This window comes from Panthera leo, chromosome A2, assembly GCF_018350215.1.
Source record: "Panthera leo isolate Ple1 chromosome A2, P.leo_Ple1_pat1.1, whole genome shotgun sequence".
Taxonomy (NCBI): domain Eukaryota; kingdom Metazoa; phylum Chordata; class Mammalia; order Carnivora; family Felidae; genus Panthera; species Panthera leo.
Window position 1 is genome coordinate 20,035,527 of NC_056680.1, and position 26,968 is coordinate 20,062,494.

The window sequence follows — 26,968 nt, forward strand, 5'->3', positions numbered from 1 at the left end:
AACTATTTTATACAAAATTTCTTATGTAAACTCATAGGAGAAATTCCAAAATATCTCTTTTTTCCCCTCCTGTTGAGATATGAATGCTTTAAAGGGAATGCTTTAAAGGTAATGCTTTAAAGGTAAAGTAAAGAGGAACCTAGGAGGCTCAGTTGGTTAAGCATCCGACTTCAGCTCAGGTCACGATCTTGCAGTTCATGAGTTCGAGCCCTGCATCAGGTTCTGTGCTGACAACTCAGGGCATGGAGCCTGCCTCAGATTCTGGGTCTCCCTCTCCTCTGCCCCTCCCCTACTCACGCTCTGTCTCTCACTCTCAAAAAAAAAAAAAAAAAAAAAAAAAATATATATATATATATGTATATATATATATATAAACATGAAAAAATTTAAAAAGTAAATAAATAAATAAAGGTAAAGTAAAAATGCTTTCAAAGTAAACAAAAGCATATAGAATGCTTATTATCAAGTAACACCCTTGAAAATCTCCTATGGTATCCTCATATACATGAAAACTACACGAGCTCCCTTCATCTCAACAGCATCAATTCACTTTACACTTGTGACTTCTGCAGTGCAAAAGTAAAATCCTTCTGAAGATATAAAAGTCAACTTAATATGTGGAGAAGTACAAGGTAAGAATCTGGTGGTCACTCTTCTCAATACAAAAAAAAAACATGCTAATGAAAGTTCACTGGTAATTACCAACCATTGGAGATTAACTAACACTTCAAATCAAAAGAGAGGCACCAAATTATTACCTGTGTGGATACTTTAACAGGGTGTGGGTGGAAAGATAAATTATTTCTGCGTCACAAACTAGATAACAAATGGAAAATAAGACATGGGTGTAAAGGATACAATCTCAGTATTAATGATGACCTCCAGCCCATTTGGATGGAAAACGCCACTGATGTTCATGTTGAACTTGTCAAACTTGTGGATGGCTTGTGCAGAGCGGACATCCCAGAGGACGCCATCATTTAAGACAAGATCATCTGTAGGATTAAAGGTGGCACAGTTCCTCTTGTAGTTGTTGGCAAGATCTGGGTTAAACAGAGTCAACAGCTTGTTGCCAGTCTGAATATCATAAATCTTTAGAGAAGAAGGGGTGGGAAGAGAAAAATCAGACCAATCCATCCACTAACAATTCGAAGAGAAGCTGTGTAAAATATCTCTCCATGCTTTCCAAATCCCAACAAAATCACAAAAGCCCTAATACTGTAGAATACCTGGAAAGTACGAAGAGTACACCCATCCAAGCAATGTTTAAGTGCTTTGGTTCCCATTCAAGGTTTGAAAAGTCTCTTTCCCACAAGAAAATGAAAAGAGAGATGGCAATAAGGATAAGAAAACCCTCTTCTACCCCTCCCTTTCAAGAAACAGAAAATGTTTCTACAATAGAAACTGAGAAATTAAATTCATATGGATGGATCAACGATTAACCATAGAATACTATTAAAGAGGGACTTTTTGAAGAAAGGCATCAATGACATACCCCTTTCTCCTTAAAAATCTCCCAATACACATATTTTAGCCCTACAATAGTAAAAGTTCCAAATGTACAATGTGCAACCCATACAAAGACCAGATCTTTCCCATCACCTTACAGACATGCTGTAGTATTTCCAATCTTTAAAAAAAAAAAAAAAAAAAAAAAAGAATCCTCCTTTAATATAGGAACAATAAGGAGACACAAGAAAACAATCAAATCAAGATCATGAGACAAGACAACTAGCCTGGTCTCTTCAAAAGTCAATGTCATGAAAACTGGAGAAATGGTTCTTGGCTTTAAAACATTAGTAAGACATAACAACCAATGTAATATGTGAATCTTGGCTGGATCCTGGTTCAAAAAACAAAAAACAAAAAACAAAAAACAAAAAACAAAAAGCATTTGAAACCAAACACATCAGGAACAACAGGGAAAACTGAGTATGGAATGGATATTAGATGACACTTGGGAATTACTATAGATTTTCTTATATTTGATAAGAGTATAATTATGTAGTAAAATGTCCTTATTGCTAGAATATGCATGCTGTAAGACTTAGAAATAAAATGTGTTTGCAACTTACTTTCAAATGATTCAGAAATACATACATATTAACACAGGAAGAACATATGGTGAAATATTAAACTGATGAATCCAGGTAATAGGTGTATGTACTATTCTTTCAATTTCTCTACATATTTTAACATTTTCAAATGAAAAGTTTGAGAAACCCTCCCTTCACAACCCCATATTCCCACCATTACCCTCAAGCTACTACACCCCACTTTTCTGTTTTTTCTGCAAAAAACACTTCAGAAAACTTGTCTCTACTCAGTGTCTCCACTTCCCTGTTCTCTCATGAGAACAGATTTTCACCCCAGTGCACAGAACTAGCTCCTGACGAGGTTAACAAGAAGATCCATATTGTTAAATCAAAGGTAATTCTCAATTCTCATCTTATGAACTCATTAACAGTTTCTGACCAGTTAATCAATTCTTCCTTGAAAGGATCTTCCCCCTTGCCTTCTGGGGCACATCTTTTTCCTGAGGTCTCCTGCTGCCCATTCTTTTTGGTCTCCTTCTCAAGTCCCTCCTCACATGGCAAATTCGAAATATTGGCATATGCCAGGACTCTGTCCCCTCAGTTCTCTTCTCTAGCCTCCTTAATGATTTCATCTAGTCTCATGGCTCTATCAACCCGTGAATAACTCCTATATTTATATCCCCTATCCCAGACCTCTCTTCTGAACTCCCATTTTGTATATTCAACTACCCATTCCCTACCTGAATGTCTAATAACAAACTTCCTGTGTCCAAAAACCCAGAGCCCGGCTGTATCACTTCTCATCACCTGTACCATGCCCTCCTGGGCCCAGCCCCACTACAGTCCTCACATGTGAGCTGGCTTGACACACTCCTAACTGGAAAGCCTGCTCTTGCTTCTCTCACAGAAACCAGACTCACACTTTAGGAACTTTACATCCCATCATGTGTCTTCTGCTCAGCCTCCAGTGCCTGCATCTCACTCAGAGAAGCCAAAGGTCCTAACAACACCCTATATATAAGATGCTACTATGATATGTGTCACCCATTCCCCCACAACACTGAGCTGAGCTCTTACCCCTCTTCCTTCTTCCACCTCCAAAGGGCTTTTCCCTCGGTCTTAAAACACTTTTCCCCCCAGATATCTGCATGACACTTCCTTCAAAACATTCCTGGGGTGCTGGGTGGCTCAGTCAGTTAAGCATCCAACTTTGGCTCAGGTCATGATCTCACAGTACGTGAGTTTGAGCCCTGCACTGGGCTCTCTCCTGTCAGCACGGAGCCCAGTTCAGATCTTCTGTCCCCTCTCTTTTGCCCTCCCCTGCTTGTGCATGTGTACTCTCAAAAATTAAAAAAAAAGGTGGGGGGTGCGCCTGGGTGGCTCAGTCGGTTGAGCCTCCAACTTCGGCTCAGGTCATGATCTCACAGTTTGTGAGTTCAAGCCCCACGTCGGGCTCTGTGCTGACAGCTCAGAGTCTTGAGCCTGCTTCGGATTCTGTGTCTCCCTCTCTCTGTCCCTTCCCGCTCATGCTCTGTCTCTGTCTCCCAAAGATGAATAAATGTTAAAAAAAAAATTTTTTTTTAATAAAAATAAAAAATTAAAAAATTAAAAAAAAAATACTCCTTAAACATCACCCTATCAGTGATACTGACCATCCTAGATAAAAGAGAAGTCCCTCACAGCACCATCAAGCATTTCCTTTTACCCTGCTTTCTTTTCCTTGGCAGCACTTATGACATACCATATATTTGCTTCTCTATTTGTCTCCCCAGTGAGGCTTCATAAAAGCAGGGACTTATATTTCATCTAAAACTTAGTAAGTATTTGAAAATAACTGCTGTGCTAATCATACCTTTCTTAAGTTGTCGGATTAGTTCATGTTTGGTCCCACATGGCTTATAACTACTTTACTACACTTCTAGATTTTATCTGGAAAGAATATCACTAAGTAATTTCTTGCTGCCCTTAGGACTGCCCTTCAGTCCAGAAGTTTTCATTACAAACAAATGGGCATAATCAGTTTGAAAGCAGTGGATTCTTAAGTACTTACGTGGGCAATGTCTCCTTTTGTACCTATGACTCGATCCTGAGAGTGCTTACTGAACTCAACATAGTGATCTTCTGTGAAGGAATGCCTACAAACAACAAAAGTACTTAAGTGATACACCTTCAGGAAACAGTCACTGAGCCGACTGAAAATAAACATGATTCTCAGCCTCCTGCCTGACTATATTCATCTGAGGATTCTCAGCAACCAAAGAGGAAAAACTGTATACTTAAGGTTTAAAAAAAAAAAATCCCTCCATCAGTTTAACCAAGCAGATCCAAAAGAATTAATTAATTAGCAGGAATTACTTTGTTAAAAAATAAATGGATAACAAGCCACACGTCTTTGAAACATACCCCAGCAAAGAGTACAACTATCATATGTGAACATGAGAAATTACACAGATGTGCCATTTTGGATTAGTGAAGGGTCAGCTGTGTGATGGGACTGGTAAGAATACTTGGTAAGAATATCTCAGAATTAAGGATAAAACCTTATTAAACATGAGCGACAGACAAGGAAGAGAGAAGTTAGCAATAACTCACAGCATTCGTCTTTTCCCAAAAGGCTTCAAGTTGAAGAATCGGATGAAGGGAAATATAAATTAGGTAAATTGTAGAACAGAAAGAGTTGGGTTATAAAAAATACATACATACTTCATATCAAATACTGATTTCATTCCCCAAAGTGCAGACAGAGGCTGGCTCCAAGTAGCAGATGTCAGCAGCAAGGACCCATCCTAAAAGAAGAAGGAGGCCCAAGGCGGGTAGTCACATGTTTATATAAATGCTGTCTGCCTATAGCATTTTAACATACAAGCTCAAAAATTATTATTGTATTATATAGAAAATAGAAAAACTACGAAGAACCAAGAAGTGTTCGAAACTGCTGGGATTTAAGTATGTGCACATGCAATGTCCTAAAAAAAATACCTAAATTTAAGAAAAGACTAACTCCTCCTGAGCTAGTAACAAAAAATACAATAGTTCCAAGGGTAGGGGAAGAAAAAAACTTGGAAAGATGTCAAAGATGGTTCCACCTTTCTTAACATTTGGCCATATATCTCAGTCTCCCTCACCTGAAATATCAGTCAAGTGAAAACATGTCTTAGACTTTCTTAGCTAACAACTCTTAGGATTTTTTCAAAAAGAAAGCCCATAGGGGCGCCTGGGTGGCGCAGTCGGTTAAGCGTCCAACTTCAGCCAGGTCACGATCTTGCGGTCCCTGAGTTCGAGCCCCGCGTCAGGCTCTGGGCGGATGGCTCGGAGCCTGGAGCCTGTTTCTGATTCTGTGTCTCCCTCTCTCTCTGCCCCTCCCCCGTTCATGCTCTGTCTCTCTCTGTCCCAAAAATAAATAAAAAACGTTGGGAAAAAAAAATTAAAAAAAAAAAAAAAAAAGAAAGCCCATTAAGGGGCCCCTGGGTGGCTCAGTCGGTTAAGCTTCCGACTTCGGCTCAGGTCATGACTTCGCAGTTCGTGGGTTCAAGCCCCTGGAGCCTGCTTTGGATTCTGTGTCTCCCTCTCTCTCTCTCTGCCCCTCCCCGGCTCACACTGTGTGTGTGTCTCTCTCTCTCAAAATAAATAAACATTAAAAAAAATTTTTTTTTAAATACTTTAAAAAAAAAAGAAAGCCCAATAAAGGCTGAGTCTCCTTTACTCTATCAGGAAAACTATCCTTGTCATCTTAACAGTCCTAACTTTTAGAAATAAAGGTGTCAATTCCATCCACAGAATACTAATAAACCATGACCCACTAGAACCATATAATGCTTTTTTCCTAAAAACTCACAGTACTTTGAGATTTCTGACACAAAAAGAAAACTTCTGTGATCATAGTTTCCATCTGAGGCAAATTAAAAAAGAAAGGTTCACACATACATACACATACACATACGACTCTTAGAAGAAGGTTGGCAAACTTTTTTTTACTTAAAGAGCCAAACAGTAAACACATTAGGCTTTGTAAGCCATATGGTCTGTGTCACAACTACTCAACTCTGCCACTGTAGCACAGAAGCAGCCACAGACCAGACATAAACAGATAGGCATGGCTATGTTCCAATAAAAGTTTATGTACAAATTAACAGCCAGCCCACAAGCCCACAGTTACCAACTCATCGAAGAAGAATGAATGAGAACCACCTAGGAAGGGACTCTTACCCTGGAAGGTTCAAGATGTGTGATAGCCGAATTGTGACAGTTATAGCTGGCTTCCTCTTGTCCACTAAACACATTATAGAGCTTCAACTGCCCAGTGCAGGTGCCAAGCATCAGGAACCGCTCCCGTGCTGAGAATGCACAGCAAGTGAAACCACTCTCATCCTCATTGGCTTCCCTGAACACTGAAATAGGACGGAACCTAAGCAGCAAAAAAAAAAAAAAAAAAAAAAAAAAAAAAAAAAAAATCAGAGACAACGCACAAGGACTCCAAAAAAAGAAAACTTTGCTAAAAGGATGAAAGAAAAATTAAAAAAAAAAAAAAAAAAAAAAAAAAAGAGCATTTATGTTTCAAATGGGTTCTCCCAAAATATCATAGTGACCTTCAGTGCTTCCTTTTCATTTTAAGTGAGAGAAAAGGACCTCCACTTCCAAGTTTTAACAATAACAAAAGTCCTCATATTTGAAACTTGTGATCCCCTCATCTTTATGTGAGATTTGTAAAGAATCAGAACAGGAAACAACTGGACCAGCACAAAAACAAGTTTGGGAGTCTAGTTAGGAACAGGATGTTGCATGAGTTCTAGAAAACACACTAGTTGTAACAAGAACACAGAGTATCCTTATCCTAATAATATCCTAACAATAACAATCACATAAGGAACCCCTGGTTGACAAAGGGGGTACAGTCACATTACTCATGTATTTACACAAAGTGACAATCACTGGTATTTCAGACCAACAAATAGTCCAGCTTTCTGGAATCATCACACTTTGATTTAAATAGAAGAATCATGGGGCGCCTGGGTGGCTTGGTCGGTTAAGCGTCCGACTTCGGCTCAGGTCATGATCTCACGGTCCGTGGGTTCGAGCCCCGCGTCAGGCTCTGTGCTGACCACTCAGAGCCTGGAGCCTGTTTCAGATTCTGTGTCTCCCTCTCTCTGTGACCCTCCCCCGTTCATGCTCTGTCTCTCTCTGTCTCAAAAATAAATAAACGTTAAAAAAAAATTTTTTTTAAATAAATAGATAGATAGATAGATAGAAGAATCATTCCAATTCCCAGGTAGTGAGGTGGCCTCTCCTTACCTGCTAAAGATAAGGTGCCTATCAAAGCATCCGCCATCCACCCCTCCATACTTTGGAAATGATGCCCTGCGGTTTAGCCTTGAGGTAAAGTTTATTGGCGCTTGCCGCCTCTGTTTTGGCTCAGGACACTGATGAGGAGTAAAGAGGGAAAAAGGTGGGCAGGTGGCAACTGGGTTCTTGCAGCGAGCATGCTGCTCTCTAAGATATTCTGTGATGATACTGTCCAGCGTAGGTGGGGAAGGAAGATGTCTGTCCAACTGCTTTTTTATGGCTGGGCTTTGGCTATAGGCGCCATGGTCCGACTTCTGCCGCAACACTCTGATTTTCCTGCCATTGCAGGGTGATGGCCTCTCTCTGATAAAACTGATCCTACCAATCAAGGGGGAATTGCCTGCGTAAGATGGGCCAGGCAAGGCTAGTGAACCTTGCGGGGGCCGTGGCTGAGGATGGGCAGTGGGGGCAGGAGGGGCAGTGGCACCCACAGAAGCATGGCTGCCCAGTCGAGTTGCAATGCCGTTGGCGATGCGAGGTGTTCGGGGAAGAGAGACGGGAGAAGCAGCAGCAGTGACTGGGGTGAAGGCAGAAGAATGAGAAGCGGCAGTCATGGGCAAGTCAGCCTCTTTCGTCAGCACGGTTGCTGTCTCCCCAAGCCCTTTAGAAATGAGATGGTTACGTATCAACAGAAGCAGCTCTTTCTCAGGGAAGGAAATCCTTGACTGGGCAACAACATCTGCTTTTTGCAGTCGTGCCAGAGACACATCAGTGCCAATGAGAAGAGGCTTTCCTGACACTCGTTCAATGAGCTCAGCGGCATACTTGCAGAACTTGACATGATCACTGCGCTTGTCCTGCAGCACAGGCTCCTTCATCAACTGCTGGATCTGGCAGCTGCTGAAAAGGGGCAGTTTGCTGATGATCTGCCGGACAGTGCTACTGCGAGAAAGGCCCACTAGGGCCTTGCAGGCCAGAGCCCTTATCTGGTCTGCATCAGTGATGGGCATCTTGATGGATAATAAGGACAGGAGCACCTTGATGCCATTGTTGGACTGAACCACATTCCACATCTTGGCCAGGGTGTGCTCGCTACTTTTTGGAGTCTGAGGCAGCTTTCTCCGAGGAGTTCCAGAGATAAACTTGCCAATACTGGAAATTCGGTTATCCGGGCCACAAACACAATTGATGATAATCTGAAGTGCTGACTTCTGAATTTCAGCATCATGGATAAAGAACTCACCCTCAGCCACTCCCAAAATAATGCTGATACCTATTGGGGAGAAATACAAAACATTTTATATTGTTCTTCAAAAAACTAACAGCCAAATTCAATGATTGTTCCAGAGTCAAAATTTAGACTTCGATTCATTTTGTTCCACCTGAAACTACTGTACCATTTTATTAAAGGACAAGGAACTTTTTGAATAAAATACAATCAGTTCTACTACAATATAGCTTCATGATACAATACTTCATATGCAGTTGTTAAACAGGGGAATGAGGTCGGTATTATGTGGAAGTTACCAGGGTCATGTGCAATTTTTCCTGGGTTAAGGGGAGCAAAAATAGCAGGAATAAATTAAAACCTTTAGCAGGAAGGAGAAAAACCCTCAGCCTGGCTGCCACAATGGCATCAGGAACCCTTTCTGCTATATATGAATAAAGTTAAAAACAAGTGGCTGCACCTCAGGCTTTCTCCCCAAAGTGGTACACCCCAAGACCCACAGCCAGTCATACCACTTCCCATGCTCACTTTAGCAGGAGCCCTTACCTGACCTGTTCTTAATACGATACATTTTTCTTTTGTTATTATGTATGATAGCTTCTATCCATTCTGAGCTGCTTGCCAATTACGGAGTTAGGGCTCAGATTACAAAGTTGCTTTAAGTTTTCTACTGTCTGCCCTAACCCATTTTTCCCATAAACTTTATTTTTGGCATAAGACTCTGCAGAGTACAGGTTTTCAAGAATGAACCTGTACCATCATAGCACATGTATCACTTAGAAAACCTGAGTTCACCAACACAACCGATTCCTTTATATAGGGGCAACTGGGTGGTTCAGTCAGTTAAGATTCCGACTCGGCTCAGGTCATGATCTCGCAGTTCATGAATTCGAGCCCCGCGTTGGGCTCTGTGCTGACAGCTCAGAGCCTGGAGCCTGCTTCAGATTGTGTGTCTCCTCTCTCTGTCCCACTCCCACTCGTGCAGTGTGCATGTGTCTCTCTCTCAAAAATAAACAAACATTAAAAATAATAATAAAAACAAATAAAAGTGTATAGCACAACTTAGATGGGACAAGGCATTCTCCACTACTACCTTCTGTTCTAATATTGCAACTCAGGTACACAACTACGGCCAGAATTGCAAAAGAAAACAAATCCAGACCAAGCAATCACAAAAATGGAAAGGTACAACCTACCTACAGTGGAGACGGTGGAGCCAGCCTCATCTAGCACATCCACTGATTCTGCCAACTGCAGCTGGATTTTTGGCACAACAGTGAGAATAGCCAGAACATCCAAAGCAAAGCGCACAGTATCATTCCTGGACAGGAAAAACAATTAGTTAAACGGAAACTAGGAGACAGTCAAAACAAAAAAGTTAAACTGAGATACAGAATAGATCAGAACTACTACCTATGTGGCTCTGTCCCTAGCCAAGACATGAAGAGAGCATTTGTAAGTCACCATGACATTACTTTCAAAACAGTGGGGATGGAATTTTCCCCACTGCTAAAATTAAAAACAAAGGATAATCCCTAATGCTGATAAGGATGTATAAGGACAAATGCTCTCAAACTTTTGGTGGGAGTACAAATAGGGCCCTCATTTTGAAAAACAATCTAGAAATAGGAAACAAGATTCTAAAAATGTGCCTAAGCTTTAGCCCAGGAATTTCACCTGGAAGAATTTGTCCTAAGGAAATAATCAGAAATACAAACAAGGGGCGCCTGGGTGGCTCAGTTGGTTGAGCAACCGACTTCGGCTCAGGTCATGATCTCACGGTTCGTGAGTTCGAGCCCTGCGTTGGGCTCTGTGCTGGCAGCTCGGAGCCTGGAGCCTGCTTCGGATTCTGTGTCTCCCTCTCTCTCTGCCCCTCCCCCACTCATGCTCTGTCTCTCTCTGTCTCAGAAATAAATAAACATTAAAATTAAAAAAAAAAAAAATACAAACAAGCATTTATGTGTTAAGATGTCCATTATCACATCGTTTAAAGTAACAAAAGAATTAGAAAACCTACACAGATAGTAGGAACACATGTGTGTTAAGTTATAGTACACTCATCTGATGAACTATTCTGCAGCTACGGACAGCCCTTCTCAAAGAATTCTAAAGAACAAAGGGAGAGGCTCAAAATACAACATTAATAAAATAGAAAACATAAGATATAAAATTGTAAGTCTGACCATACCAAGTATTGATAAAAAGGCAGAGAAATGAGAATCCCCATATCCTGCTGTTGAGATGAAAATGGTAAAGCAACATCCAATAAAGATGAAATGCAGGCACCCTACAATCCAGCTATATACATCATATCCCCAAAGAGACCCCAAAAGGAGGTATGTGGTATCATTCATTTGATAGCAAAAAAGGAAGTAACAGGGGCGCCTGGGTGGCTCAGTCGGTTGAGCATCCGACTTCAGCTCAGGTCACGATCTCACGGTTCGTGAGTTCGAGCCCCGCGTCAGGCTCTGGGCTGATGGCTCAGAGCCTGGAGCCTGCTTCCGATTCTGTGTCTCCCTCTCTCTCTGCCCCTCCCCCATTCATGCTCTGTCTCTCTCTGTCTCAAAAATAAATAAACATTAAAAAAAAAAATTAAAAAAAAAAAAAAAAGGAAGTAACAAACACTAAATGTCCATCAATAGGGTAACAAACTAATACAGAAACACGTGAATTCAAATAAATATCAACATATATACATCTCAAAAACACAAGGTTGAAAAAAGCAAGTTGCAAAAGATGCATACAGGATAACATATAATTTAAAAACATACAAAGGAGTATTCTATTATTGCTTATACACACACATGTGTGTGGTATAAAAATATAAATGGAGAGATATACTCCAAATTCAGAAGATTGGTCACTATGGAGAGGCAGAAAAAGGAATTGAGAAAGAAGCAAATAATGCCACCACATGCCAACACTGCATATTGGGTTGTTATGTTAGTCTCTGTACATTTTGTATATTGAATTATTTCATAAAAAGATGAATTTGGTTAAATTCTATGATCTCAATTAGGTATATTTACACACATTATGGAAAAAAGACTAGAGAAATTAACAGTAGCTGAAAATAATTTCCTTCTCTAAGGTTCTGTATATTCTAAACAGAAACAAGTATTTGATTTTTAGAAACAAACTTTTAAAGGACACATTCCCAATATATTTATATTCTCTTCGTAATCAAATATGAATTTGCCACTCAAAAAATGTATTTATAACATTCCTAGTTATCTTCTGAGCTTTCATCATCTTTTCAACAAAGTTCAAGTGAATATAATAATCTACTTTAATACTCTAAAACAGTGGTTCTCAGGGCACCTGCATGGCTTGTTCAGTTAAGGGTCCGACTCTTGATACTGGCTCAGATCATGATCTCACAGTCATGAGATCAAGCCCCACGTTGGGCTCACCACAGAGTGTGGAGCCTGCTTGGGATTCTCTCTCTCTGCCCCTTCCCACTCACACTCTCTTTCTCAAAATAAATATTTAAAACTTAAATAAGTAAATAAAAGTAAAACACAGTTCTCCAAGTGTGGTTAGGGGAACCCAGTGATCTCTGAGACCCTTTCAGAAAGTCCCCTGATATAAAAACTATTTTCAGGGGCGCCTGGGTAGCTCAGTTGGTTAAGCATCCTGGTTTCGGCTCAGGTCATGATCTTGAGGTTCATGGGTTCGAGCCCCATATTGGGCACTACACTGACCATGTGAAGCCTGTGTGGGATCCTCCCTCCCTCTGCCCTCCCTGGCGCACGTGCATGCTTTCTTTTTCTCTCTCTCATAAAATAACCTAAAAAAATTTTTTTTAATTATTTTCATAATAATACCAGGATGTTAGTTTCCTTTCTCACTTTCATTCTCTCACAAGTGGCTACTAGAGCTTTCTGAGGCTATGTCATGTGTGATGTCACAAAAGAGTGAATACAGAAGCAGATTATGAGATATTAGGCAGACATTTAAAAACCTTGCTGAAATCATCTGGTTTTATTCTGGAAACTTTTCATAAAAAATGCTAACGTGTAATGGGGTTAAGATTATTTTTAAGTAAATTCATAAGTATTTTTACATTTACTCAGTTTTACTTTCTAATTGTTAAATATCAACAGATTTAACACAAAAACAAAAGCTCTTTGGGGTTCTCAATTTTTAATACAATAAAAGGGTCCTGAGACCAAAAAGTTTTAAAATGGCTGCTCCAAAAGTTATCTCCCTAGATTTACTATCCTGGCATTTCACAAACAAGCCATATGCACCCTAAATAAGGCAGTCTTGTCTTTATGACAATGAATGGATAGGGAAAGAAGGTAAAGAATCACTCTTCATAAACTTTGTTACTGTCTTCTCTTCAGATTCTATCTTTTCCAAAATATAACTTTCTCTGATATCACGCTCAAGTAGAACCCACCCAAACTCCTGATTCTATCAGCTGTCCTTTTCTGAGCCTCATCCTGCTGTGCCCTGACTGCTTTTAACTGAATTGTGAAAATCACAAAAGCACAAAATACAGTTTTCTGTGAAAGAAGATTATGTGTGGCTGTCAGCCAGTAGAGAGATGTTTAAAGTCTAAGTACCAAAAAAAAATACTGAACTGCAGTCTCAAGACAGGACTTCAAACCCACCTCTGCAGCTGTGTAAATTACATAACTTCTGTAAGAGCACAGACCTTGATCCCCATCTTTTGTGCAGTATTCATAATCATCAGAACCATATATATAAACAAAAATTCTGTAAATTAAAAATATTATCTTCCGGGGGCGCCTGGGTGGCTCAGTCGGGTTAAGTGTCCAACTCGGCTCAGGTCATGACCTCATGGGTTCGAGCCCCTTATCGGGCTCTGTGATGACAGCTCAGAGCCTGAAGCCTGCTTTGGATTCTGTGTCTTCCTCTCTCCCTGCCCCTCCTCTGCTCATGCTCTGTCTCTCTCTCTCTCTCAAAAATAAAGATTTTTAAAAATTAAGAAAAAATAGATTATCTTCGTAGGGGCACCTGGATGGCTCAGTCAAGCGTCTGACTTCGCCTCAGGTCATGATCTCATGATTTGTGGGTTCGAGGCCCACATCAGGCTCTCTGCTGTCATCACAGAGCCTGCTTTGGATCCTCTCTCTCTCTCCACCACTCCCCCACTAGTGCATGCGCACATGCACACGCACTCTCTCAAAAATAAACATTTAAATTATATATATATATGTATGTGTGTATATATATACATACGTATATACATATATACGTATATACATATATACATATATACATATATTCTCCTCTTTAATCTACTTTCTCAGATTCACACTCAAAATTTCAATTCAGTTCAACAAATGTTTGCTAAGCATACACTATATACAAACCAATATCACCTTAACCAAAAGGCAGAATCTAACTTCATTTAAAACCTCTCTCTAATCCCACCTTGCATAATAGGTCTTCCAATTGCAGGCAATAGAAATAAGCTGCAACAAGAGTTGAACACAAGAAAGTTTGAGGAAGACTTCAGCTGGTTCCCAATATAGCTGCGCTGGACCATACTCTATCAAAAACTCCATCATTTCCACAATCTGTTCATGAGTATATGAACACGCCTATAAGGAGAGATGCATATTATTAAAGAACTCTATTACCTGCTTGCTACCTTCCTCATCACAGCTCAATAGTCAACAAGTTTTGATAAACCTAAGTAATAATAGCTTTCAAATTTCACAATTGAGTCAATAGCCCACATGTGAAATAATGAATATGTTTAATCTTTTACTTATAATTAGACTCATAATACATTTTGCCCAAAAAAGGTAACAAAATGTTCACAACTTGTTGGTACATATATTTCACAACTTGGAAAAGAAGTACCACATAAAATAACTGGTTTCTTTTCAATTTGTGATTTTTTAAAACACATCTTTATTCCAAAACACATCAAGAAAGTTAAAAAATGATACAGAAGTGGAGTAACAGACGTGCCCTTTCAGAAAAAAAATTCCACACAGAAGGAGGCAGTATATCTAGTACTTTTCATAGAAGAAAGCCCTTTTATACACACTTCAGTTCATCTTTTAGTTTTAATATCCCAGAGAAGTAGCAACTTACAACTAGGAGCAAAACAAGTCCCTGATACATCCATGTTCAAGTATTCTGCCCCTACACAAGGCAAGTATAATCCAACAATGTACATACTGCATAAACTCCATTGATCTCAATGAGTGTTAGGCCCAACAATGTTATAAGAGTTAACTTTTCCTTTTATGGCAAGGTCCTCTCACCTTGTATGGGGGTTGAGGATGGACAAGAATGCCACCCTCAGTCCTCTGAAGTGACTGTTTTACTTGTTCCAATTTAATGGCCAGGTGAGCCTCAAAGTACTTGCGCAAGGCCATGCAGGTATGTTTCCCAGTTTGGCGGCTAGCAAATATTTCATCATCACTCAGAAGTGCACCCTGATCTTCCAAATTTAGAATCTCCAAAGTACTGATCTATTAGGAAAGAGACAAAAAGATGGGGAAAAAGGGAAGGAAGGAAAAAACAGAAAGAAAAAAGTAAAAGGAGGAAAAGGATTACAGTAAACTTTTATGCTCAACAAGACTAACAAACATCAAAGCATATTTGTCTATAAAAGATGTTAAGAGTTGCCATATATAAGCAAAACATTAAACAGTTACTGAAAAATTACATAGCTTGTAATCATGTTGAAAGACATTCAGGCACAAAACCACTGCTTTAAGAAAGATCAAGATTATCAACACAATTCCCCCTATGAGATTAGTATATTCAAGGCAAGTCTACAATGGCAGAGTCCTCTAACCGCTTAAGAGAAGTAAAAGACTTCATTCACAAAAAATGATAGCAAAATTCTTCTAGTCAAAAGCTGTTTCTTGGGGAGCCTGGCTGGCTCACTTGGTGGAGCAAGTGATTCTTGATCTCAGGGTTGTCAGTTCGAATCCCACATTAGATGCTGAGATTACTTAAAAATGAAATCTTAAAAAAAAAAAAAAAAAAAAAAAGGTTCCTCTCTTCTACACTACTGAAAGGCAGCCAAGACAAGCAAGACCCCTATTCCTCACAAAAAGAAGCCACTGAGAACCTCACCAAATTCACCAGACGACGAAGACCATCATAGCGGTCAAAGAGCTCCAACACAGCCCGGAAGGAGAAGCAAATTGAGAAAAACATGGTAGCATGGCAGCATCCTGAGGCATGAGAACATTCCATTAACCACAGAGTATAGTTCACCACATCAGACAGAACATTGTGGGGATGCATACAAACCTGCAAAAAATAAAACAGTTTTTAAAAATTTCAGGCAAAAGAACCTTCAAAAAGGGATGAAAAATTCACCACTGTAGCTAGCTATCTGTGCAGAATACAATGATCATCACTAATGCAGTCATTCTGAGTTTAAAACTTAAGTTACAAATGAAATTCTGTAACACTCTATTCCAAACTGAAGACCCTAAATTTAGATACTTAAATTTGAGCTATTTACTGAATGCCAAATTTTGCAAATATTTACATCCTCTAATGCTCACAGTGCTCAGTTCCATAGGGTATCAGTTCCCACTTAGAAGGTAAGAGGGTGTCTGAATGGCTTAGTTGGTTAAGCATCCAACTCTTTTTTCTTTGTTTTAGAGAGAGAAAGAGAGAGAGAGAGCAAGCTCAATCAGGGGAGGGACAGAAAGAAAATCCCAAGCAGGCTCTGCACTGCCAGCATGGAGCCCAATGTGGGGCTCAAACCCACAAACGATGAGATCATGACCTGAGCTGAAATCAAGAGTCAGACACTTAACCAACTGAGCCACACAAGTGCCCCATAAGCATCCAATTCTTGATTTTAGCTCAGGTCATGATCTCACAGTAGTGAGACTGAGCCCAGAGATGGCTCTGTGCTGGGTGTGGAGCCTGCCTAAGATTTTGTCTCTCTCTGCCCCTCCCCAGCTCGCATGTTCTGTCTCACTCTCAAAAAATAAAATAAAATAAAAAAGATGAGAAAGAAGCTCAAAGAGATAAGAGACTATCCATGGGTGATAAAAGTGACTTGAACCTTCTGATACTACAGATACTAAAGTCTACAAGTTTGTTATCCACTCACTGATTCGTTTCACATACATTTCGATGTCTCCTATGGATCAAAACGTCTCCTATGGATCAATGAATTCTAAAGTATTCCCCAGGTTTACTTTTTTATCTTAGCCATAATTAATTTTGTATACACACCTACAGATTAAGTTACTATTCTCAAAAGAATACATATCTTTGCATAATGTTGATCACAAAAGGGAAAAAAATTAAAACTAAAACATTATTAACAAATATGCAAAGATGAATCAAGACATAGCCCAAGAAGAATTTACCAACTTCACTCTACCAGAAGAGCCAAAACACACAGAACATTAGAAAAAATATTCCAGGCATGGAAATGATAAGAGCTTCCCTAGGTGTGTCTAGGGACCCACTACTTTTCAAATGTAACTCATTCAAAAATAAAAAAAAATAAAAAATTAAAAAAAAAAAAATGTAACTCATTCACATTTTTTTTTTTTTTAAATCACTAAATAAACAAGTCTTAACTGGAAAAACAGAAGAACCAGATGGGGAAACTCTGGAGCCCTGAGAACAACGGGAATTATTTTATCTCCACCACACATTATTTGTTAACACATACAAAGCATCATCTGTTTTTATAATAGATTAACTCTAAAACCCAAAATATAACTCCATTAACGACATCTGACAAGAGCCCAAGAACTAATACTAATTCAACAGAAATGGCAAAAACTAAATAAAGCCCCTAGACATCAATCTACCTTGCTTTTTTTTTTAATTCAAATAGGAGAAAAAACAATCTTTTGTAAACAATTTTACATTTTTACAATGCTTTGTGAAAGCCATATATTCATCATGTTCTCTAATTCTTTCATTAAAATTATTTTCATTAAAATTTCATTAAAAAACTCCCAACTACTCATTTTTTTCTGTGAAGGTGCTAACAAGTCTCCTCACCAAATCCCATTCCCAAACTCTAAATGGACTGGACTTACTCTTTCCATGGCATCCTGGTTGTAGGACAGGTAATACAAGCACATGGATACACCTGTTGCAGCCATAGAAGGACGAGGAATTTCCAGTAATTTCTGTACTCCACCATGCGCAACAAACTCTGTGGCAAACTTGTTATGGAGCAGGAGAGATGCAAGGTGCTAAACAAAGAGGACACATGTTACTGTGGAAGGATCTAGAATAATCACAAAATCTTTTCACAAAACATTAAATCAAGCTGCTAAATAAAAGGAATCCTCTGAAGTAGACAACCACTCCCTCACAACAGAAATAAAACCAGTACTGCTTAAAGGGAAATAAAAAAACAGAGAAAACCCTCTATGGTATGTGAATTATATCTCAATAAAGCTGGGGGGGGGGGAACCTATTAAGATTTCCTAACATCCCCTTCTAACACCAAAGGTTTTCATAAAGGTGAAAAACAAGAAATGAAAAATACTGCCATAAACAATGACATAGTCCCACAACCATTTTATTATTACATAGCTTCCCTAAAGGATTTTTCTTAACCTTCCCATTTTAATCCTTTAAATATAATCAGCCCTATGTTCTAGTTTTGGCTCAGTCACAGACTTATCATCTAATAAAATACCAAACTCTGTCTTCTTTTTTTTTTTAATTTTTTTTTTTAATGTTATTATTTATTTTTGAAGGAGAGAGACAGAGCATGAGCGGGGGAGGAACAGAGAGAGAGGGAGACACAGAACCCAAAGCAGGCTCCAGGCTCTAAGCTGTCAGCACAGAGCCCAATGCGGGGCTCGAACTCACAACCGTGAGATCATGACCTGAGCTGAAGTCAGACGCTTAACTGACTGAGCCACCCAGACACCCCAAAATTTTGTATTCTTTTATACTGAACCTCATTATATATAACTCCAAATAACCATCTTCAACAAGTTACCAAACTAGCAAATGTTTGGAACTTATCAGAATGCACTTTAAACAGATCTTTAAAAGCATGTGATCTTTCAAGTTTTGTTAACTTCCTGTTCAGTTCCCACTAGTCTCTCTGGGTAGACCTGGTCTTCTGGGCAATTTTAAAGGCAGGAAGTACAATGCAAGCAGCAGGCTACTTCATGACCTTCAACCCAAGCTAATGTGGACAGGGCCTCGGAAGAACTAGAGCTCCCCCTCGTGTTTCTCGTGCCAAGGTGTCTTCCAGATGGTGAAGCAGGCACAAAGTAGAGACAAAACAGACTGGAAAGTATGTAACTGGATACAAATCTTGCCAGGGTTAATGGCAAAAACAACAGGTATGTACCTTCTTCAGAAGTTCTCTCAACACCCAGATTCAGACTAATCCTCATATGTAATTCAAATCTCTTACCTCTTTACTCTTTTTGTCTGTTATCCAAGTCTGTCCTCCAAGTAGCTAAACCACCTATGGTTCCCTGCCAACCCTTAGAAGATGGCATGTAGTTTTTCTCACGTCCCTACCATAAAGTGGCAGTTCCACTGCCAGGATAGGTAGAAGAGAAAAGAGAGTAATAAGCAGGTTCAACCTTACCAATACAAAGCCTATAACCTAGATCACTTTGCTCATGTAAGCAAAGATTCTACTTTCTCTCTTTATATTGTATCTCCGTATAAGGTCTGGTTCTTCAAATGACTACATTTTAACCCATTTTTATTTTAACTTCAACACCTATCCCCCCTCTCCTATACAACTGAACCTTCCTTTTGAACAAGGAGTACATATCTTTCTACATTATTTCCCTGTAAGAAAGATCTCTTGCCAACTTTTCCCTGTTCACCCTTATTTCATTTTCTTTAATCCCCTATGACTCTGCATGGAAACAGCTGAATAACAATATCCATTATAATTCCTCATACATAACCTATGGAAATAGCAACTGCCCAAATCCCCTCTTCCACTATCTCCTGGTTCAGGACAGGACGCTGCATCTGAAAGCAAGACCTTTGGACTAGAGAGAACTCTGACCTCTAGCTGCATTCCACTGTTGAAAGTATAATGAATTTACACACACACACACACACACACACACACACACACACACACACTACATCCACACACAGGGATATGTTATACAGGGTATGTCTGACCTCCTCCAAGTTTAAAATTTCTGGCATCTGAAAGGCAACTTTCCTCACCTCCATTTCATTTCAATATACTCTGGAACTCTGCTGTCCAATGCAGTAATCATTGGCCACACGAGACTAAGATAAAAAATTCAATGCCTCAGTGACACTAGCTACATTTTAAGTGCTCATACAGCTAGTAGCCACTGTATTGAAAAGCAGAGACATAGAAAATTTCCACCATTACTAAAACTTTTTTTTAATTTTTTTCATGTTTATTTTTGAGAGACACACACACACACACACACACACACACACACACACACACACACACAGAGTATGAGTGGGGGAGGGGCAAAGAGCGAGGGTGACACAGAATCTGAAGCAGGCTCCTGGCTCTGAGCTGTCAGCACAGAACCTGACACGGGGCTCGAACTCACAAGCTGTGAGATCAAGACCTGAGCTGAAGTCGGATGCTTAACCGACTGAGCCTCCCAGGCGCCCCTCTACCATTACTGAAACTTCTATTAGATAGCATAGCTCTAGAATATCAAAAATAAAGTTGTTTCTTTCTTTCTTTTTTTTTTTCCTTAAAGTTGTAACTTTAAAGAGCCAGAAAGAGCATCACTTCTTTTTTCAGAGGTCTTTTCTGGAAACATTTCTCAGGAAGAAGACAATACTCCTTCCTTTGTGCCCCATACTTTTTCCACAACATCTATAATATCTAAAAGAAATCATAGGCTTACATGACTGTCTTAAGCAAACTATAAAGATTTGATTTACCTAAAAGTGTAAACATCACAGAAAGGTACTCTGTTCATTAGTTACCTGTTGAGTAGAATTATATGATAGCCACAATGTTATTCATTCAATTTATCTCTCTCCATTCAGATTACTTGAATAAGTATGAATTTCGTGGGCTAGCTAATCTGCCCTCCCCTATTTAGTGCCTCTGCAACTCAGGAAGTCACTTACCTCTACTGAATTTAGGTCTGCCTCTACTTCTTTACTCATTTTCCAATTCACATTTTGTTTACTCTAGATAAGCTAACATCATACGCTATGTAAATGATGAAGAATTCAGAAAAAGTAATGTTGCCTGACAAAGAATATTTAAAAAGTAGGATATAAGGTACTATACACATAGTTTTCCACTCCTATGCAGCAAAAATAACTGAGGCCATCCCCAGATCTAGATCCACTCTCTACCATTCAACCCTGTAGGACAGACTCCTGAATTTCTGTGAAACCACTTGGTAAGTAAGCCTCATCTCTTCTACCGAAATAAGAAATTTTCAATTGTTACTATTTTGACACATCTGGCAATGAAAATGCCCTGAGCAATAAAACTCAGAGATGCTATACACCAAAACACATGGGTACATCCATGTCAATACAACACTCAGTACCTAACATTTTCAAGAATTTTACCCCAAGTGGGGCACCTGGCTGACCCAATCAGTGGAGTGCACGATTCCTGACCTCAAGGTTGTGACTTTGAACGCCATGTGAGGTGTACAGATTACTTAAAAAAAAAAAAAAAATCTTAAAAAAATTTTTTTACCTTGAGCGCCTCAAATGTAAGCAGGACATCATTAGTCTGTTTCAGGTCAATATAGAACATCATTAATTCCCGTGATCCAAGTTGCATGAATATGGGAAGTAACTGAAATGAAAACAAAAATAAATCTTAACACTGGGTTTATTTTCACATATTTCCTGTTCCATTATGAAGACAAAAGATTTTAAAAAAATGAGGTACCCCCCCCACTCCCTTATAAACATACAAACCCACTTTTATCAAATAGACCTACATCTGAAGTGACCTAAGACTTTACCAGTGGCATAAGACTTCACCAGTTTGAGGCAAAGACTTTTCTGTATTAGAGTAAAAACACCTCAGAGTATAAAATGCTACCTAAAATATCTCAGAAATAAGCACTAGTCCCAAAGTGTGAACAGCATTCTTCCCAATAAGCTTACCTCCTGATATTCTCCTAGGGGGGTCAAATACTGGAGAATGAGTCGCTGCTCAATAGCAGGAGTCATAGGATAAAGAGTATAATTGGTGCCAATCACCCAAGGGGACATTTCTGACCAGCTGCTATTAGATAGCTCAACAAACATACGATCTGGATCAGATGCTGAGAAACCCAACTTCTGCTTGGCTTTCCTAAAACTCTCTCTGTCACCCTGTTTTGCTGACTTGTTTTTCCTCAATCCTCCCTCGTCAGGTTTGGCTGCTGAGTTCACTCTACTACTGGTCTTGTGGCCTGAATCAAGATGAAAGGAAATCTCCATGTCCCCAGAGGCTTCCTCTTGTTCACCATCCACTACATCTACAGCCATGTCGCCATAGTCCATATCCACAGCTTCTTCATCCAGAGGCAAAAGGGGTTCAGAGGAGAGCTTTCGCGGGCTGGGACGCTTGTTTTCCTGCCGCAAAGCCACTTCCTGAAGTTGTAGCTCCCTCAGTCTTCGAAGTACTATTGCCACCTATCAACAGATATTGGAATAAAAGGCCTTATTTCTTCTGCATCTTAATTTAAATGAGTCTTAATAAATAATTCTTATTTCCATTTAAGGAGAAGTAGACCCTCATGCAGTTATTTCAGTATCTGGAAATGGCTAATTCCTACAGCTTAATGAAATAAACAGCTAAAACTCTCATTCCTCATAAAATTTCCCAGAGAACCCAAACCACATTTGCACATCAGACATCATTCATAGCTGATCTATCTGGATCAAGCTGGGCTGGACCATCACACCTGAAGAGGCAGACACTAGACATATTCATGATTTTAAAAAAATGTCCAGGGGCGCCTGGGTGGCTCAGTCGGTTGAGCGACTGACTTCGGCTCAGGTCATGATCTCACGGTTTGTGAGTTCAAGCCCTACGTCGGGCTCTGTGCTGAGAGCTCAGAGCCTGGAGCCTGCTTGGGATTCTGTGTCTCCCTCTCTCTGTCCCTCCCCCACTCATGTTCTCTCTCTGTCTCAGAAATAAACATTAAAAAAAAAAAGTCTGAAAACATGAAGGCTTCTCAAACTTATATCTGTTGTAAATGCATTGTTAGATATTGCCATCTACATAATTATACAATCTATTTTTCAAGTTCACTACTTTTTCATGTTTTAAGTACTTATTTTATTTTTTATTTATTTTTGAGAGAGAAAGGGTGCAAGCAGGGGAGGGGCAGACAGAGCGGGAGACACAGAATCTGAAGCAGGCTCCAGGCTCTGAGCTGTTAGCACAGAGCCTGATGTGGGGCTCTAACCCATGGAACATGAGATCAGGACCTGAGCCAAAGTCAGACACTCAACCAAAGGCACCCCTTAAGTACTTATTTTTTGAGCCAACACTAAAATATAGCATTATGCTTAGTTTAAAAAAAAAAAAAAGAAAGAAATTATGCCTGCAATTTACTTCAAACTACATAAAAAAAAAAGGATGGTGGATGAAATAAAAGAAAAGGTGGATGGATGGATGGGTATGCACGGGTATAGTAAAATGTTCACAAACAATTTAAGTGGTATGTACACAGCTGTTCTCTGTAAAATTCTATTTTGCTGTATGTTTGAAAATTTTCATAATCCAAATGTTGGGATATGATCCTTGATAAGATGAAAAATGGCTATTTTCAAGTTAAAAAAAGTAAAATCAAAACTATTATGAAAAGTAATTTTGAGGGGTGCCTGGGTGGCTCAGTCAGTTAAGCGTCCAACTCTTGATCTTGGCTCAGGTCATGATCTCACAGTCTGTGAGATCAAGCCCCGCATCGGGCTCTGCACAGACAGCACAGAGCCCGCATGGGATTCTCTCTCTCCCTCTCTGCCCCTCCCCAGCTCGCTCTTTCTCTCAGAATACACAGACTTTAAAAAAAAAAAAGTTATCTTGAAATGTCAAAATTATAGCTATATTCCAGTACCATATAATGAATAAGATCTACCTTTTCGAGTTCAGGTAGTAAGGAAAGAACTTGTGAATACTCTCCCACCTTATACAAAAAGTAATTCTAACATAGTCCTTACCAGCTGTGAATTCTCATCTCTATAGTTGGCAGCAATGTCTTGATTCTCCATAGCACCTCCTAACAGTCCAGTAGAATACGTCCTCAATGGCTGATCAGCCTCTCGGGCCCATTTGAAAAGATTCTCAACAATTCCCTCCTATAGTAAAGGAAATTAAATAGTACAATTCAGCAAAGACCATTTTCATAATTAAAGACATAAGCAAAGATTTTAGTCTTATGAAAGAATCTCTTAATAAGATATTTCAATGCTGCTCATAAATTTAAAAATGCAAGTAAAGTGTCTAAGTGGATTAAAGTGTCTGTACATCTGTGAAATAGATTCCTATCTAGCCACTGAAATTCAAGCTAAAGATCAATAATCACATAACAGTCTTACCTTAGATGTTTGAGACCCAAAATATTCCATGACCAAGTGGGAAGCACTAAAACTTCTATATTCTTTGAAGTTCACAATGCACAATTAACATTACTAATGAGAAGTCATCCATCAAAGTACTTAACACCACATATCCCAAACTCATTTTTCATTAGTTTTTTTTATGAAATAGTACACATAAACATGCATACTCCAGGGGCAACTGAGTGGCTCAGTCAGTTAAGCACCTGACTTCAGCTCAGGTCATGATCTCATGGTTTGTGGATTTGAGTCCCGCATCGGGCTCTGTGCTGATAGCTCAGAGCCTGGAGCCTGCTTTGGATTCTGTGTCTCCCTCTCTCTCTGCTCCTTCTCGCCACGCTCTCTCTCTCTCTCTCTCAAAAATAAATTAAACGTTAAAAACAATTTTTTAATTAAAAAAACATGTATAGTCCAATCAAAGAAAATGAAAATCACCCACGATCTACTTGAGATCTTCCATGTGTTCTTCCTTATACCACCTGTGTCCTCTCTTCCCAAAAGGTACCCATGTTACTAAATTTTAACAATTTTCTCATTAAACTTGTTAAAGTTATATGCTTTGAACTATATAAACCACATGATACTGCATTTTTCTGCAAGTTATTATTCACCATTATGTTCTTTACATTCACCTATATTATTACATGTAATTGTCACAAATAGCATTCAACATAAGACAGACTTTAGACACAATTACTTATTAACTTCTATCAACCTTACGTGATTAGGTAAGTATTTACTGAAAAGGAAACTGAGTCACAATAAGGTTAAGTAACATAAGTGAAAGAGCTGGGGTCTGATCCCAGGCAGTTGACCTCCAGATGTTCTTCACCTCCGTATTTTGCCGCTATTTTGTTGGCTTAAAAACCACAACTCTGTGAGTCTGAGCCCCACAAGAGGGCTCTGTGCTGACAGCTCAGAGTCTGGAGCCTGCTTCAGATTCTGTGTCTCCCTCTCTCTCTGCCCCTCCCCTACTCGTGCTCTCACTCTCAAAAATAAACATAAAAAAAAAAATCTTTAAATAAAAAACTAAAAAAAAAAAAAACAGAAAAAAAACAACTATTTTTGTGCAAGCCTATCCATAGCTATCCACAGAGCAGACATCTAGGATCAGAACTACTAAATCAGGGGGCACCTGGGTGGCTGAGTCAGTTAAGCATCTGACTCCAGCTCAGGTCATGATCTCACAGTTCGTGAGTTCGAACACCAAGTGCTAACAGCACAGAACCTGCAGCCTGCTTCAGATTCTATGTCTCCCTCTCTCTCTGCCCCTCCCCTGCTTGCACTGTCTCTCTCTCTCTCTCTCTCTCTCTCTCTCTCAAAAGTAAATAAACATTAAAAAAAAAATAAACTACTAAACAGGGGCGCCTGAGTGGCTCAGTTGGTTAAGTGTCCAACTTTGGCTCAGGTCATGATCTCACAGTCTATGAGTTCGAGCCCCGCATCAAGCTATCTACTGTCAGCACAGAGGCAGTTTCGAATCCTCTATCCTCCTCTATCTCTGCCCCTCCCTCACATGCGCACACTCTTTCTCAAAAATAATTTAAAAAAAAAAAAAAAAAACTGCATCATGGATGTAGGATATGTGCATGCTCAACTTTACCAGAGAATGCCAGGCTATTTTCCAAAGTGACTGCAACAATTCACATTTCCACCAACAGTGAATACTTTTTTTCTACATCTCTGTCAACACTTGACCACAGTCATACTTTTCACCTTCTGTAGTCTGGTGGGTATAAAAACAGCACTGCATATAATTTGAATTCATCATTATTAATGAGGTTCAGCATTTTTTCATTCCTGTTGACCATTTAGGCTTCCATTTCTGTGAAATACACAGCTTTTACAAGTGTTTTATGATAAACACAAGCTCATAATTTTTATGTAATCATACTTAACAGTATTTTCTTTTAAATTTTGTGCATTTTGTATCTTAAATTCTTCCCTAAGGTCATGGAGTCATTATCCCATATATTTCTAAACATTTTAACCTCTTTTCAAAAAATTAACACTCTGAAAAACACATGCTGAGAAATTTTGTTTTAAAATATTGACATGAGGGGTTCCTGGGTGACTCAATCCGTTGAGCTTCAACTTCGGCTGAGGTCATGATCCCACAGTTGGTGAGTTCAAGACCCGTGTCCAGCTCTGTGCTGACAGCTCAGAACCTGGAGACTGCTTCAGATTCTGTGTCTCCCTCTCTCTCTCTGCCCCTCCCCTGTTCATTCTCTCTCTCTCTCAAAAAAAAAAAATTAATGAAAACATTAAAAAATTTTTTCAAAAAAATATATTGACATGAGAAGTGCCTAGGTGGCTCAGTCGGTTAAGTGTCTGACTCTTTGTTTCAGCTCAGATCATGGTATCACGGTTCTATCTTCAGCTGTGTCTAAACTTCACTCTAATTCATCTACTATATTTTTAAATTCAATAACTGTAAACTTTATACACACTAGCTCTCTGTTTCCTTTCCCAAATGGCCATTTTTCTCCCATGGTCTTGGACTTTTGTTAAGAATTTAGCTTTTTTTTTTTTTTTACATATCCAATAATTTTGAACCTTTTAAACCATTCTTAAGTGTACAATTCAGAGTGATTAAGTACATTTACAATGTTGCATAACCATCACCACTGTTTTTCCAAAACTTATTATCCCAAACAGAAATTCTGTACCCCCACTTTCAATAATAGATAGAACAACCAAACAGAAGATCAGTAAGGAAACATAAGAGTTGAACACTATAAACCAATTACACCTAACAGACACACAGAGAATACTCCACCCAACAAGACCAGAATATACATTCTTCTTAAGTACACATGGATCATTTTCCAGGATAGACCATGTTAAACAACAACAGGGTTAATAAATTAAGAAGAATAAACTCTTACAAAGAATTTTTTCCAATCACATTGAA

The 26,968-nt window shown here is 39.2% G+C and overlaps 1 protein-coding gene across 16 annotated transcripts in view; it reads right to left on the bottom strand.

The window, feature by feature from the left end:
• DCAF1 (DDB1 and CUL4 associated factor 1) overlaps nt 1-26,968 on the bottom strand; it is a 90,110-nt gene that overhangs the window by 28,593 nt on the left and 34,549 nt on the right. For 15 of the 16 annotated variants that reach the window (XR_006199859.1, XR_006199858.1, XR_006199857.1 and 12 more), the window contains 13 exons: nt 23,656-23,793; nt 21,610-22,122; nt 21,191-21,292; nt 17,568-17,726; nt 15,619-15,798; nt 14,796-15,005; nt 13,951-14,120; nt 9,741-9,865; nt 7,326-8,589; nt 6,243-6,441; nt 4,740-4,822; nt 4,087-4,171; nt 859-1,092 (listed from right to left, as the gene is read on the bottom strand). Coding sequence is in view for 11 of the 16 variants with exons in the window: in XM_042929511.1 (XP_042785445.1) it covers nt 859-1,092; nt 4,087-4,171; nt 4,740-4,822; nt 6,243-6,441; nt 7,326-8,589; nt 9,741-9,865; nt 13,951-14,120; nt 14,796-15,005; nt 15,619-15,798; nt 17,568-17,726; nt 21,191-21,292; nt 21,610-22,122; nt 23,656-23,793 (3,462 nt within the window). In the remaining 5 variants the exon portion in view is untranslated. Of the gene's footprint in view, nt 1-858; nt 1,093-4,086; nt 4,172-4,739; nt 4,823-6,242; nt 6,442-7,325; nt 8,590-9,740; nt 9,866-13,950; nt 14,121-14,795; nt 15,006-15,618; nt 15,799-17,567; nt 17,727-21,190; nt 21,293-21,609; nt 22,123-23,655; nt 23,794-26,968 lie in introns of those variants that run through there. The other variant, XM_042929513.1, reaches the window with a different exon arrangement.